At 40.1% G+C, this 16,157-nt stretch overlaps 1 protein-coding gene across 3 annotated transcripts in view; it reads right to left on the bottom strand.

Moving 5' to 3' along the window:
• Positions 1–16,157, bottom strand: part of OXR1 (oxidation resistance 1) — an 825,596-nt gene that overhangs the window by 444,654 nt on the left and 364,785 nt on the right. For all 3 annotated transcript variants that reach the window (XM_070075402.1, XM_008255816.4, XM_008255818.4), the window contains exon 2: positions 2,239–2,395. In XM_070075402.1, the coding sequence (XP_069931503.1) occupies positions 2,239–2,261 (23 nt within the window). In that variant the 5' untranslated portion in view covers positions 2,262–2,395. The remainder of the gene's footprint in view (positions 1–2,238; positions 2,396–16,157) is intronic.

Here is a 16,157-nt window from a genome sequence, read left to right as displayed (position 1 = left end):
TAAGAATCACTTGTTTTATCTTAGATGGATGATCTGTCAATCTAGTTGGCTTTCAGTGTCAGTCAGTATTTCCCTGTCTCAGTATGTGGATTCAAAACACAGAGCCAGGTCATGAGCTATAACAATATCACTGAGTTAATGTGTCTCTGTGAAGAATTCCTGCACAGGACTGAGTTATTATGCATCCCTATTCAAATGTGTACAAGATACTGCTCATCAAAGTATAGATAAGAATGTTAGTAAACACAGAAAGCCTCCAAAGGTTAACAGGAAAAAGAAGGCTAATGACTTCTAAAGTGTCAGTGACAAAAATGAGTGGCTTACTTTGCATATCTTAGATTTACTTTCTTTTGTCTCTCTCTACCAGCACTTGGACAGCTCAAATGCTACTAGGAAGAATGGAGATGTCAAACACCACACAGCTTGCATGGTGTGGTGACACTAGCAAAATAAATTACAAGGTATTTGCATGGGAATCTAATGTGGAACACTAGTTATAGCCAGAATCAAGGGTACTGATGAGCGAAAATATCCAAGAATATTTTTGTAAAAATTGAACCAGTGATGTGAAAATAATTCTTCCACATTTCAGACTTATTAATTCTATACTCCCAAAATTTTAAATTCTCTTTGAGAAGGATAACATGGTTTTACTATTGAGTTACTTGCTTTGCCATTTTCCTGTTATTTCTGCAGCATGCACTTATGGAACATCTACTGTATTCTCAGTGCTATGCCAGACAACTGGGCACAGGATCTTTCTTTCTGCGGAGCTCACTCCATTTAGGATAGCCCTTAACCTAACCATCACATCACATCAATGCAATTGGTACAGAGGAATGCAGAGAGCACAGGCCCCCAGGTTTTGCCCTATGGTGACTGTCCACCATGCCACATCACATACCCTCCTGAGATAAGACAACCTTATTAGTTTTAATCACCCCCCTCCTTGTCCCCTCTCCTCTTTCTTTAGCATGCTGCTTGCAATTTGAAGATTCATGTCCCAAACACATATTTACCATAGATATAATTCCTATAAATAAAAGTGTCAATTTCTCCCAAGGTTCAAATAGAGTCCACATTTTCTATAGGAATTAATTTTTCTTTAAGTTTCAATGATAACTTTATTTGACCAATAATATAAAAAGGAAGTTCTATGCAATTAAAATTGATCATTTAAATGCTTTTTCTTTTTCATTTTTGTTACAGGATATATTTTAGCTCCTATAATTATATATAAAATTTGCAAAATGAGCTCCCCAGCAAGCAGGCCTAAGTATCCAAGGATACATTAAAGGGAGCCTACAAAAATTAGGCCCTTCAGAAATATTACTCTAAATTGAAACAAATAATGTTTTTGTTTGCCCTACAGAAACTACTTATTTAACTAAAAATAAATTTAAAGAACTAAGATGAACCAGAAAGTGACTCTTCAATCTGATGCAATCTATATTTCTAACCCCAAATGAAATGAGATCCTAAGGAAATGGATGAGATCATCAGATTTCCTACATGCACTTATCAAATACTGTGAATTTGAGTAAACAGCACTTATACTAAAAATATCAAGTTCAAACAAATGGTTTAGAATTCATCACTACTAATACTGATTTTCATTGCCATCGAAAAGTTGATTATTTGCTAGGGAAAAAAAACAACTTTACACTCTGCTTCTTTTTTAAAATTACAAGCAGCTTTTAAACGTGAACTGAAAGTTAAAGATTATTCAGAATGCCAGCTATTTAGAGATATGTATCCATAAAGCAATTTTCTCTTCCTGACTTGAGTTCTATCCCATTACATTGGGTAGATTCGTTGAAATGCAAAGTCTGAAGGAAATAAGTACTGATAAGCAAATGTCTGTCCCACCCTTACAGCTGTGCTTAGAGTTATGCTAGCCCTGTACAGGGGACTACTCCAGTAGCAAGGAGTATTGAAAGGATATTTCATCCCTACTCCTCTCCCTGCTGGGGTGTGCTGCATAGACAGCTGTTGAATGTTGCTGGAATTCAGTGTGCAACTTGAACCCTCTCCAGAGTTCTCAGGTACCATAGCACTGAATATGCCCACTTTTTAATTCTAGGTTACTTTCTTCAATCTAACATAGGACAATAATCTCTGTAAACCAGATTTCTAAAGTTCTCCTTTTGCCCAAGTTCTGACAGCACAACTCTCTCACAAAATTTTGCTCAGGATGAACATGCATTTGCATTTAAATTTAGAAAGTCATTCACTCACCAAGACAGATTAGATACAGACATTGCAGCAGCGTGTAAAGAAGTCTTCTCTTGATCTCAAAATTGGAAATCAGTAGGTCAAGTAGATAAAACCCCCGGCAGTTTCAGCTTTGCAACTGGAATGATGCGCTAATCAGGTACTTGGGGTTTAAGATGACCTGTAAAGAAAAGGGATATAGTGTTATCATTCACACCACTTCCAGATACCTTGTCAGATTTATTTCATCCAGGCCAATAGTTCTGTCATGCTACAAGACATACAAAAGAAAATACACTTTTTTTCTTAAATATAGGACATATCACAAACCAAAGACAAAATTAAAATAATCACATGATATACTGAGTGCTTTATCTTTAAAAATCAATTGAAAGGTTAGTAAAATGTTCATTCCCTAAAGCACAGAATGGAGGGGAAGAATAGAATGTGTTACCAAAGGCATCAATTTTTTTTCTCCATAAGGTTATGTCTCAAAATCAATTTTATGTTCCTGTGATATGTGATAAAAGGATCAGAACAAAGATCCTGATTGGCCCCTAAAAGCAGGTATTCAGCCTAGGGGTTAAAATAACCAAATGTTCTATATCAGACAATGGGATTTGATTTCTGGTACCAGCTCATGACTTAACAAACTCCTGCTAATCCAGACCACACACTTGCGTTCCTGCCATTCATGTGGCAGAATTGTACTATGCTCCTAGCTTCCAGATCCTGCCCCAGCACAGCCCTGTTTGTTGCAGGCATTTGGGGAATGAATGAGCAGATAAGAGTGTTTCTCTCTCTCTCTCAAAAAAAAAAAAAAAAAAAAAAAAAAAAAAAAAAAAAAAAAATTTAAAAACTGCTTGTAAAAGTTTTGATCACATTGAAGGATATAGCAAAACATCATTCAGTACCACATCTGAAGGACTCAGGACTGATATTGAATTACATGGTAATAATCACTGTGTATTTATGTAACATTTCCACATACTTTTTTTGAACATGTTCTCTGCCCTTTGATTTTGAACAAGAGTTTTCTCCTAAGGCCCAGTTAATTCTTTAGTACTATGTTAGCAGTTAAATGTCTAGTTCAGGTTAAATTAAACAAACATTTATTGAGCATGTACTATGTGGGGCCGACACCGTGGCTCACTTGGTTGATCCTCCACCTGCAGCGCTGGCATCCCATATGGGCACCGGGTTCTAGTTCCAGTTGCTCCTCTTCCAGTCCAGTTCTCTGCTGTGGCCCGGGAGGACAGTGGAGGATGGCCCAAGTGCTTGGGCCCCAGCACCCACATGGGAGACCAGGAAGAAGCACCTGGCTCCTGGCTTCAGATCGGCACAGCGCCGGCCATAGCGGCCATTTTGGAGGTGAACCAACGGAAGGAAGACCTTCCTCCTTCTCTCTCTCACTGTCTAACTCTATCTGTCAAACAAAAAAATAGATTAAAAAAAGCATGTACTATGTGCTCTTACGCTTTTCTGGGTACAGTTCAGAAATAAAAATGGATGACACATAAAAGACTGTTCCTTTCCTCAAAGAGTGTTTTGTATAAAACACATAATTATAATGAAAGGGCCAGTGTTCTAGAAGAGGCATTCACCCAGAAGACCTTTCATTCGTAGAGACTTGGGAAGGATTTCTATAGCAGACACACATGAAATTACTACCATTAGATTTGGCCACAAGCCCTTTAATTTTTTTTAAAATAATGACTTAGAAAAGACTGTATTTTTGCTTTCATATAAATAAGTCCCAATCTAGGATGTCCAAGACAGATATGATAACTCCAGGGATACCAGAAACAGAGGTACCTTCTGAGAGTCAGAAAGAGAGAAATCTCCTTTCCAAGTCAGCCCACATTTGTTGGTAATTTTACATATTTGATTTATAATTTACTTTTAAAAGTGTATTTATTCTGAGAGGCAGGGACAGAGAGAGGGAGAAGAAGAGGGAATGGGAGATGGGGAGTAGAAAGAGAAAGAGAATATCTCCCATCAATTCATCAACTGCTTCATTCCCAAATGCCTGCAACAGGTGGTACGGGGCTTGGCCAGGCTGAAGCCTGGAGCCAGGAACTCCATGTTGGTGGCAGGGACCCAAGTATTTCAGCCATCACTGCTGCTTCCTAGAGTATACGTTTTTAGAAAGTTGGAATCAGGGGTAGAGCTCAGACTCAAACACAGAAACCCAATAAGGATGTAGCCATCCCAAGCACAGTGTTAACTGCTAAGGCAAACACCCATCCCCAATTTTAACTGATATAATTCATAAGCCAAAAATATTGTGTCCTACAACTTACCAGTCTCTAAGTACTAAGAATATTATTGACAAAATAGTCTTTTTTTTTTTTTTTTTTTTTGACAGGCAGAGTGGACAGTGAGAGAGAGAGAGAGAGACAGAGAGAAAGGTCTTCCTTTGCCGTTGGTTCACCCTCAATTGCCGCCGCAGCCGGCACACTGTGACCGGCGTGCTGCGCTGATCTGAAGGCAGGAGCCAGGTGCTTATCCTGGTCTCCCATGGGGTGCAGGGCCCAAGCACTTGGGCCATCCTCCACTGCACTCCCAGGCCACAGCAGAGAGCTGGCCTGGAAGAGGGGCAACTGGGACAGAATCCAGTGCCCCGACTGGGACTAGAACCCGGTGTTCTGGCACCGCAGGCGGAGGATTAGCCTAGTGAGCCACGGTGCTGACCCAAAATATAGTCTTTACACATAAAAAAATCACTAACAGAAGCTATCATATGAAATGATGAAAATAATATACACAATGAAAATTGTCCATGTACAAGCACATGTAAGTGACTATATGGGGAAAGAGAAACACCACAATTCCAATGGATTCTAATTTTGGTAGGCCCTGACCACAGGAATGATTTTGGCCTGCCAGTGGAATAAGCAGCTATGAAGATCCATGTCCTGAATCATTCTAAAAGAGGCTTTCAAATCTATCCTGTCCTTGGTTAGTTATGGGCACTTCAAATTCTGCCAACCAGTTAACTTCAAATTTTTATAATCTATATTGACTAATTCTTATCAAGGATTCAATTATCAAAACAACAAAAATAAAGAAATACAAACTGATGCAATTCATCCTTCTAGATATGCTTAATTCTATCTCTAGGTCATTGTATAACTAAATATCATTATTTGATACCTAATCAAATTGCTTTTACTGAATTACACTTTGGAATTTTGCCAAAATTTGCATTGAAAGATGCCATTAAAGAAAATAATAAATGAAGAAGTCAAAAACCAAGCTATGATGATCTTCTGTATACTAAGATAATCGAAAATGAATCTTGATGTGAATGGAAGGGGAGAGGGAGTGGGAAAGGGGAGGGTGGTGGGTGGGAGGGACGGTATGGGGGGGAAAGCCATTGTAACCCATGAGACGTACTTTGGAAATTTATATTCATTAAATAAAAGATAAAAAAAAAAAAAAAAAACCAAGCTATGAAATCTGCTATCTGCTTTAATGGAATATTCACCAACACAAAAATGTTGCCTTTATGAACACTCAAAGAATAAAATTGCACTAGGTTTCAATACCAGAAAAACTATTAACCTAAATTTCTGGTTTGCTTTTATCCCAGGAATATTATTGTAACTTATTATATTTATTTCTTGTATAAACTTATGTGGGAAGATCTGAAAAAAAGTTGTGACATTTAAGAACTACCCAAGACCTCTGCTAACTTTTTCACTTTTTGACAACTTTAAGCTTGTTGTTTTTGATAAACACACAAAGCGACAAATATATGCTGTCACATATATGCTATCTATGTAAATACATCTAAAATTCTCCCACATCCCTTTTTAGAATAAGAAAAAATGTAAAATTAAAGGACCACAATTCCAGATTTGTTTGCTTCTTTTTTTATTGAACTTTTTAAAAAAGATTTGTTTATTTATTTGAAAAGCAGAGTCACAGAGAGAGAAGGAGAGAGAGAGATAAAGAGAGAGAGAGAGAGAGAGAGAGAGAGAATCTTCATCCACTGGTTCACTCTCCAAATGGCCACAATGGCTAGGATTTGGCCAGGCTGAAGTCAGGAGCCAGGAGCTTCATCTGGGCCTCCCGCAGTGGTGTAGGGGACCAAGTACTTGGGCCAACTTCTGCTACCTTCCTAGGCACATCAGTAAGGAGTTGGATTGGCAGCAGAGAAGCAGGGACATGAACTGGTACCCGCACAGGATGCTGCATTACAGGCAGTAGCTTATCTCACTACACCACAATACTGGCAACTGTTAGCTACTGCTGTTGTGGTTTTTTTTTTTTTTTTTTTTTTTTAACTTTTAATTTACTTCATAATCACAAGCTTAATGCTCTACTAAATAAAGAATTCAACAAGTAGTAAGTAGAAAAACTACTGTTCCCCAAGAGTATAGACAAGGGCTACAAACAATAATCAAATCTCAGAATGTTTTCTTCTTGAGAATGTAAAAGTAGCACAGAAACAAACTATATTTCAGGATCTTAGATCAAGTCATATGCACCTGTTGTTGTGTTAATAATCCAAAAATGATCGAATATTGCCAATGTATGTTATACAATTTAATGAGTGAAGGGTAAACCAAGATAGCCTCAATGTTCATCTCATCCTGATGGACTTTAGACTCTAGGTTTCTAATTTCCCTATTTTAAGGCCATTTCCTTCAGGAAACTTGCAATGGTAAAATTCTTTCCCTGTCCCTTTGACATGGAAACCTTTGAACCCTTGCCAGTTTTTTTTTTCTTTTTTTAATTTAAGGTATACAAACTTCATGTATTTCATAAATACAATTTTAGGAACATAGTGATTCTTCCTACTCTATTTGCCAATTTTATAAACTAGGAGTGTCGTTGCAAGGACCCAGCAATTTCTTTGAGCTGCAACTAAGGATGGAGGTAGAGCCTGTATCTTTCCATCTCTGTGCGAAGAAAGGAACCTGAACAATAAATGCCAATTTGTAAGCCCAGACAGTTAAATCTCATTGGCCAACCTCACTCCACACACCTTCAGTACTTACCTCTGGCTCACCCCAGTGTTTCAAAACCTTTCTGCTTTTTCTTTTAGCAGAGTTGTCTTTCTCTTCTATTGCAATAATATTGAATAAAGTTTTTTTTGTCTGTTTAACTCTCTGTGGTGCAATTTTTCTTTGACAAGATGCAGTTTTTAGTCCTTAATTTCCTAAATGCTGGCAAAATCCTAAGAATTCGATCTTTCCTCTAAGTCTAAAACCTCTGAAAACTATCAACTTGGATCTCAATAAGCATATATTATATATAGACTTGAGAATAAATGTTAGAGATTAGCATTTTTCTGATTTTAAACCTATGTTTATTAGAAGCAAATATTTAAACACAAAAATTCCATAGTGAATATTCACATTGATTACAATAATCAGTCTGACATTCATCTTACAGCATTTTTTAATTTTTTTAATTTTTCAAAAATATATTGATTTATTTGAAAAGCAGAATGACAGAGAGAAAGGGTTGGGGAGAGGAAGGGGGAGGGGAGGGAAGGGGAGGGAGGAGAGAGGGAGAGGGAGAGAGAGACAGAGAAAATGAGTTCACACCCAAAATGACTGCAACAGCTAGGACTGGACTAGACTGAAGTTAGGTTCCAGGAACTCCATTGGGTTCTCCCACAAAGGTGACAGACACTCAAGTATTGAGCCATCTATTGCTGCTTCTCTGGCACCTTAGCAGACAGCTAGATCTGAAGCAGAGTAGGCAGGACGTGAACCGTCCAATATGGGATGCAGGTGATCCACGTCGTAGCTTTACCCACTGTACCATAATGCCTGCCCCTTCTTTTATTTTTATTTGCAACTCATAATTATCCGGTTTATTTAATAAAAAATTTGCACAATCTACCACTTACCAGCCACTCAATAAAATTTACTAAGTTGAACAACAAATAAAGCCAGATATATTACATTTTTAGGTTGGGAGTTTTTTCAAAGCCCTCAGTAGTGGGCTTGTTAGTCCTTCCAATGACATTTGAACGACTCATTGCTTAGCAATGCAATCCTTCCAGAGGAAGCATCTTTAGCTTCTTCAGGCAAGTTTAAATTTTCTATTCATTTTGATGATTCAATCTTTACACAAATCTCTGACACCAGTCCCTATACTTGAGTATGAATTCATGGCATTCAGTCAAAATCCTCACATTACTAAGAGCCACCATCTGCCCCTTTGTCACCAGAGAAAGACAGCTTATCTTTTTGTTAGAGGAAAATTTTCAAAATATCTGGAGTGATTTGACTTCTCAGAGTGCCCAGCCAGTACTGCAAGTTATAAGCATGACACAAATGTTCTCTTTAAGTCACATTTTTAGGTAAATATTAAGCAAAATCACATATGAACTCAATAAAGGACTCTCCATTTAGTACATTTATTAAAAAGGTGATACTCTTAATGAAACAATAATACATTATTTGGGGTGATACTTTACCAAAATAATTATTTCAATGCTTTTATTCATGAATAAGGATTTTAGGCTTCAAATACAGCTGACACTCTAACAAGTTGATTTCTTTGTAATCATATTGCCACTTAGTAATACTAGCAAAGTGAGTAAAATAATTTTTATAAACTGACTTTATTTAATCAAAACAAGCATCTTCATAACCTAGTCCCTTGAATTCACAGATGCTTTTATTTCATAAGCTGAAAAATTCCACAAATATTGATGTAAGTAACCTGCTCCATAATAAATATAGGTCTTGCATATTCTGTTTAAGACAGTAATAAACAGTTGATTAGAAGAAATATCAAGAGTTAAAGGTTTTGACCATAAGCACTGTAAGTAATGAATGCACTTAGGAAATTTTATTCCTTTAGAAAACAGAAATTTTTGATTCTAAAGGGGATACTAAACATTATAGGATAATTTAAACTAGGTTAAACCAATGGTCCACTGGATTTTGTTTTAATGATGTATGGTACAGGCAATGAGGTATACACATACTTGAACTTTGCTTAGGTGACTACAAGAGACAATGGGCATAAAGTGAAGAACCAAAAGCATTAGGTATGGAAAGGATGATTTATGCAAAATATTCAAAATAAATAAAAATCAGCAGACCAGTTATCAAGGAAATATTAGAATGTTTTGAGTTTTATATTGGGTGGATTTCTTTTTATTATTCTATCAAATCAAAGGTCTCTTCCTTTGTTTTTGCTTACCCTATGAGCCAACCCTGTATATATTTCCCAACCTAGACTCCCAATTCTGGTTGAGCTTGCTTGCTTACAATGTTCATTCTTGAGTTTTGACCATACGACAAGGTCCTGATTCTTCTTGCGACCTTGACTTTTCTTTCTATATCTAATTTAGCAATTAAAATATATTAGGAATTAAAATGTATACTAAACATTCCAGGTATTATTTTATTCTTCCAAGTAAACTGCAGGTTTACAAAGAACAGAAATTCTGTGCATTATGTTTAAATTCCAAAGCATCTAGATAAGTAACAAAAACTCTCTAAGTGCTGATAAATTAAGGGTCAGTCCAAATTCTGCCCTCAAAGGGACCAGGAGGGATGCATACCCACCCTGACCTTCTGGCAGGCCAAGCAATCCACCTCCTACAGCTGATAGTAAAATGGCCCTGAAAAGCAGCACCAGCTCCTCTCAGCTACTACTTGAGACAAGTCTTGCCTACAGAAGGACCCAAAAGTAGACAAGCCCATCATTGTCCTATAGGCTAACCTAGGTCCTATGTGGATAATGCAACAGATCTACAATTTGGCTCCTGACTCTCTAGGTTGCAATCTCTGAGATCTTGGCTTGTTCAGGGAAGTATTTGGGTGACACACCTGCCCAAGACCCCACAAACAGGTGTGAAGGTCTTAGACTCAGCTGGAGTTTCCTGAAGCAGGATCTCTGATTCAGTATCAACCCCACTTAGCTGCCGACAATGGCAGTACAGCCTGCCCAAAAACCCATCAGGAGGCTTCCCAGCAACCTGGAGAAAGCCACATCTGTCAACTCAGCCAGAAACAGGTCCAGTCATCTTTTGTGGTGATCCTGGAGGTAACTCCAGCAACTGGGGAATATATGCAACATATGCAAAATATATAAGTAACTCAAATAACTTAATATCAAGATGACAAATCGCCTGATTGAAAGATAAGCAAAGATCCTGAAGACATTTCTCAAAAGAAAACATACAAATGGCCCACTGATAGATGAAAAAATGTTCAATAGTATGAATCATCAGTGAAATGCAAATTAAAACCACAATAAGATAGCACCTCAAATCAGTTAGGAAGGCTATTCACACACAAAAAAAAAGACAAAATGATAACAAGTATTCATGAGGATGTGGAGAAATGGAACCAATACAAGAATGTACATTAGTACAACAACTATGAAAAACAGTATGGATGATACGCAAGAACTTAAAAATAGAATTACATAATCCAGCAATCTCACAGACGAATTTATATCCAAAGGAAATAAATCACAATGTAAAAGACGTATCTGAATTCCTATGTTTACAGTAGCACCATTCACAGCAGTCAAGATAGAGTGTCCTTCAGTGGATGACGGATAAAGACAATGTGACAGGAGAGTATTTCAAACTATTCATGGAAAATGTAATTAAAAGATAAGCTTATTTTGGTGAAACAACTTTTGAAATATATGCATGATTTTTCATATTATATATTTCCACGAACTTTTTAAAGACTCCTTATATATATAAACAATGGATGATAAGTTAGCCTCTACAAAAATCTTATTATTTGCCAGGAGGCAAACCATCTACTTTATTTCTTTGACACCTGATTTTAAAGAAAAATGCCTCATCATTTTTTCTGCATCTCCAGCTGGCCTGGTTATAAGCTAGAGAATGGAGAAGTTAGCCCAAGTGAGTTGTAAAAAGTACCAGCCGGCCGGCGCTGCGGCTCACTAGGCTAATCCTCCGCCTTGCAGCACCGGCACACGGGGTTCTAGTCCCGGTCGGGGCGCTGGATTCTGTCCCGGATGCCCCTCTTCCAGGCCAGCTCTCTGCTGTGGCCAGGGAGTGCAGTGGAGGATGGCCCGAGTACTTGGGCCCTGCACCCCATGGGAGACCAGGATAAGTACCTGGCTCCTGCCATCGGATCAGTGCGGTGCGCCGGCCGCGGCGGCCATTGGAGGGTGAACCAATGGCAAAGGAAGACCTTTCTCTCTATCTCTCACTGTCCACTCTGCCTGTCAAAAAAAAAAAAAAAAGAAAAAAAAAAAAAAGGTACCAGCCAACTGCTCTACTCTGACTCCTCATCTCCGAACTCTGCCTCCTAACTGGGCTCTTGCCTCTATTTCCTTGCATATGCTCCAATATGCATTAAATCCTTTTCCAGAGTGTCACAGGGTCCTTGGGTCTATTTAGTGAGCCACCAGGGTCCCTCTGTTATATCTGACTATTGTTGAGGTTTAATACCCAGCAGAGGAGAGTTTCTATCAGGTGACCATTGCCCCCATTGCTGTAATTCTGCCCAGGGGTTTAGGCCCAACAATTTCAGATGCTACTGAATATATCTGGATTAATCCAGATGATGAAGTCTTGGACTTGAGACACCTCCTGCCCTGACTCCTCATCCCTGAGGCTGGCTTGACTGACAGCCCCACGATTAAACACTTCCAGTATTGGCTTTTGATTTTGGGGCATAAGGTTATTGTCTCTTTTCAGAGCCTCCAATTTTTCTCCCTCTACCCTGTCTCTTCAGGCTCTTATAGAAGCCTCCTTGTAGGTTGTTGCCTTTTATTCTGCCTCCTATCAGATTCTCCTTAGGAATCTCTGGAGGGGGGCCCATATGCTCTGATGGATGCCCTCTCCCATTAAATCTAACATAAGGGTGAACAATCTCCAGTACACTTCTTGCCCCTGGCACATCAGCCCCTAGCCCACAGTCACCCTTGGGATCTGTCTGCCAGCTGCCTGAACCTTTCATTTCAGAGACAGTCCCGAGTAGCTGACTGATGATAAGCGGGCTTCGCTGGCCTAAGGATTTTTTTGGGGGGTGGTGAGAAAAGAAATCTAGACTCAAGTTCAATTAAAATCTAAAAAGATGTATTTGGTAAATAACAATTTATCATGAGAATTTGGTTCAACTGTAACTGGACATTGGGTTTAAAGGAGTTTCTCTCTTTGGAATCTAGGAAGATCACTGCCTAAAAATTTTGCATCATAACTTGCCAAACTTGTTTTGTAACTTGGTATACCAGATTTGGCTGAAATAGCAACAGGTAATCAGTGCTTATTATAGCCGCCCCCTCCCAAGGTGGATTCTGCAATCTCTGGTTTAATGTCACTGATTTATAGCTAGAGTTTCATAAAGAGGAGCAGAACTCCATATAAATGTATTTTGTAATTTTGACCTTCAGATAAAGGTGTGATATAATACCAGCATCTTCAGTCATCCAGGTATAATTGCTAAATGTAAGCTGGGTAAATGCAAATGAGATAAATGTGTCTAAGTGTAAACTTCAGTACACTTATTCTATGGAAAAATTATTTGGGTTTGCTAGTATGTTTTCATGAATTGTCCATATGAAAATAGTTCAATACTGCTTGAAAGTAACTAAGGTTGAAATTCAATTTATTTAGAAAATGTCTGTGGGGAGCAACTCGGACTAGACTAAGTTACTGGAATTAAGACTTATTCTATGCATCTGCTCTCCCACAATATGGCGCTGGGAGAGGAGGCAACAGCTTCTACCCAGATGCCTCTCACCAACTTGACAAGCTGCAGGAGCTGCTCCTGATTGGAGAAGAGCAGCGTACTCGGCGTGTGGGTAGCAGAGTTGGGATTGGCGGAGGAGGACTATAAAGGAGAGAGACGGCATGCACCAGGAACATCTAAGAGGAACATCTATCTGAAGGAACACCTGAGCAGCCCCTGAGAGAGCCGGCCGGCGGTGTGCCACTCCCCTGCGGAAGTGGGGAAAGTGGCCAGGGGGAACCGCCCTTCCACGGAGGTGGAAGGGATAGTAGCCAACCCGGGAAGAACCAGCAGCAAACCCGGGGAGGGCCGAGCAGACAGAAGAACAGCGCAGGGTCCTGTGTCGTTCCTCCACGAAGACGGGGAGCGACATAATGGTGCCGTGACTCGGATCGGAAACTTAGGAGGGAAGAAACGGGAAGAAGTGGAAAAATACCAGAGAGAGAGACTAGCAAAGAGCCTAGGGGAAAGCCGGACAGAAAAGGTGCCAGAAGAAGGTATTGAAAGCCTAGGCAGAGACTTGGATATGGACTGTGGGAAAGAAGTTAGGATTTAAAGTGAAAGCAAGAAGAAACTTAGACTCAGATACGGACTGCAGGTTGAAAGTGAAAGTGAAACCTAGAAGAAACTTAGACTCGGATATGGACTGTGGGGAGAAGCCAGGAGAAATGAGAGGAATATTGTTGGAAGAAAACTTAAGGAAACATACCGGGTAGAGAAAAATGTTAGGGAGGATGAAGCCACGAGTGCAGGCCGAGGCGGAGACGTAAGCCACCTTGGAATTCTTCAAGTCACCCCGGGGAGCAAGAGGCGAAGATCTGGAACCAGAGGCAGAGACGTGGGCCGCCAGGTTGGAATTCGCCAGGTTAGTCCGGGGAACTTAGATTGAATACTAGTGGCGGAAACGTGAGCTGGGGCTGTGTGACTCGCGGAAGCCGCCGTGTGCAGAGAGAGCACGGGGCATGAATAGATAGGGAACGCGGGGCTGGCGCGAGGCCGTGGTGCAGACGCGAAGGGCGTGGAGACCGCGGAGTGTGCGTGCGAAGCCGAGCCTCGCAGAGCCGGGAGCCCGCCGCAGGGTGGGCGCCGGCACGGGCTGAAGCGGCTCAGAGCCGGGAAGCCGCCGAGAAGCAGCCTCGGGGCGGGCACCGGGAAGCCGCAGGGATAAGAGAAACAGAAGTTTAGAAGTAAAATGAGAGAAATAGGAATGCTGGTAGATAGAAGTAAAATAGGAGAAATAGGAATGCCCGGAGATAGAGAAATAGAGAAAGTCCTCCCCACAACACAGCAATGAGAGAGCTTGGATTCGGTCTGCCTGATTAAGACGATAAGCACCTGCTGGCGGCTAGCAGCTTATGCACCGCAGGTCACCGAAGACAGGCACGAATTAACATCAATAAGTCTCCCCACAATACCGTAATGAGAAGGCTTGGATTCGGTCTGCCTGATTAGTAAGGCGGTAAGCACCAGCAGGCAGCTCGACCAGAGTATGAGCTGCAGGTCACCGAAGATAGGCATGAACCAACACTAATAAGTCTCCCCACAAGACGGCAATGAGAGGGCTTGGATTCGGTTTGCCTGATTGATAGGACTTGTAAGCACCTGTGGGCAACTCTAGCAAGCAGAGCAGAGTGTGTGCCGCGGGGCACCGAAGACAGGCGCGTATCAACGCCAAAAAATAAAAAGAAAGGGGGATCTGTGGGGAGCAACTCGGACTAGACTAAGTTACTGGAATTAAGACTTATTCTATGCATCTGCTCTCCCACAATATGGCGCTGGGAGAGGAGGCAACAGCTTCTACCCAGCTGCCTCTCACCAACTTGACAAGCTGCAGGAGCTGCTCCTGATTGGAGAAGAGCAGCGTACTCGGCGTGTGGGCAGCCGAGTTAAGATTGGCGGAGGAGGACTATAAAGGAGAGAGACGGCATGCACCAGGAACATCTAAGAGGAACATCTATCTGAAGGAACACCTGTGCAGCCCCTGAGAGAGCCGGCCGGCGGTGTGCCACTCCCCTGCGGAAGTGGGGAAAGTGGCCAGGGGGAACCGCCCTTCCACGGAGGTGGAAGGGACAGTAGCCAACCCGGGAAGAACCAGCAGCAAACCCGGGGAGGGCCAAGCAGACAGAAGAACAGCGCAGGGTCCTGTGTCGTTCCTCCACGAAGATGGGGAGCGACAATGTCTTAATTTGGATATTTTTATATAGAGCTAGAATCGGATCTCTGTTAAAGCAATGAGGTTTTTGCAATGCATATGTTAGTAAATACTTTGAAACAGTCTTAAAAATTCTGTTTAAAAACTGCAACATCTCCTTTTTAATAGTTTTTATCTAATTGGTGACTATCTGTCAGTTTTCTATCCAGGTCCAGTAAGCTGTTTTCTCTTCCCTAGTTCTGACTTTTAAAATTGTTCCAAGTTATGGGATGATTCCAAGTGCTAACTCACATTTAAGGTTTTATTTCAAATTTTTGGGATGACCAAAGAGATACAGATTTTGTGTTCTGTTGAAGCAATCTATTGTATTCTCTACCTCTCTTTAAGTTCCAATTGTTTAAAAACAGCTGAGTTTTAAAATAGTTGTGGTTTGTTTAAATATATACTTATTCTAAAGCATTTGGGTGATTGCTTTGTACCAATGATCAAATCTGGTCTATATTATGCCATGATGTTAAGGGATCCCGTTTCAACCAGATATTTTAAACCTTCTTGGCATCTTTGACAGAAATTCAAAAACTCAAAATTCCAAATTCTTTGGACTTCGATATTTCCAGTTGGGTCCCTGGAAATATCAAAGGATATGTTTCATATTAAAGAAACACCAACCAATAAGGCTATTTGGATTATATTAAAGATACTGTCAAGATCTCATGGTACAAAATTTTAAGTTATGATAATGTAATGATCTTGTTGTGTTGTTATCAAACATGATGATTATCTTAATGAGAAATACCTAATACCTAGAGGCCTGAAAGGGGTAAATGCTTTTACAAAATCTTACAGGTGCTTTCAAAATACTGTGTGGAATAAGCAAGTGCCTCTTGTTGGTTAATGAGTTTATAATTTTAAACTTGGTTATTTGAAGTCTTTTGTTATCCATAGTTTTGTATTCTCCAAACACTAAAATCAAATTTACTGCTCATGAACTTAAAATATTGCTGGTTATGTGTTTATATGTGTCCTTCTATGTTCCAAAGGACTTCTTTCTCCCTGACTTCTATTGTATTCAATACTTTGGGACAGTTTTG

This window comes from Oryctolagus cuniculus, chromosome 6 (genome assembly GCF_964237555.1).
Source record: "Oryctolagus cuniculus chromosome 6, mOryCun1.1, whole genome shotgun sequence".
NCBI classification, from domain to species: Eukaryota; Metazoa; Chordata; class Mammalia; order Lagomorpha; family Leporidae; genus Oryctolagus; species Oryctolagus cuniculus.
The sequence above is the reverse complement of the archived record's forward strand: the minus strand, read 5'-3'. Positions and strand labels throughout refer to the sequence as shown.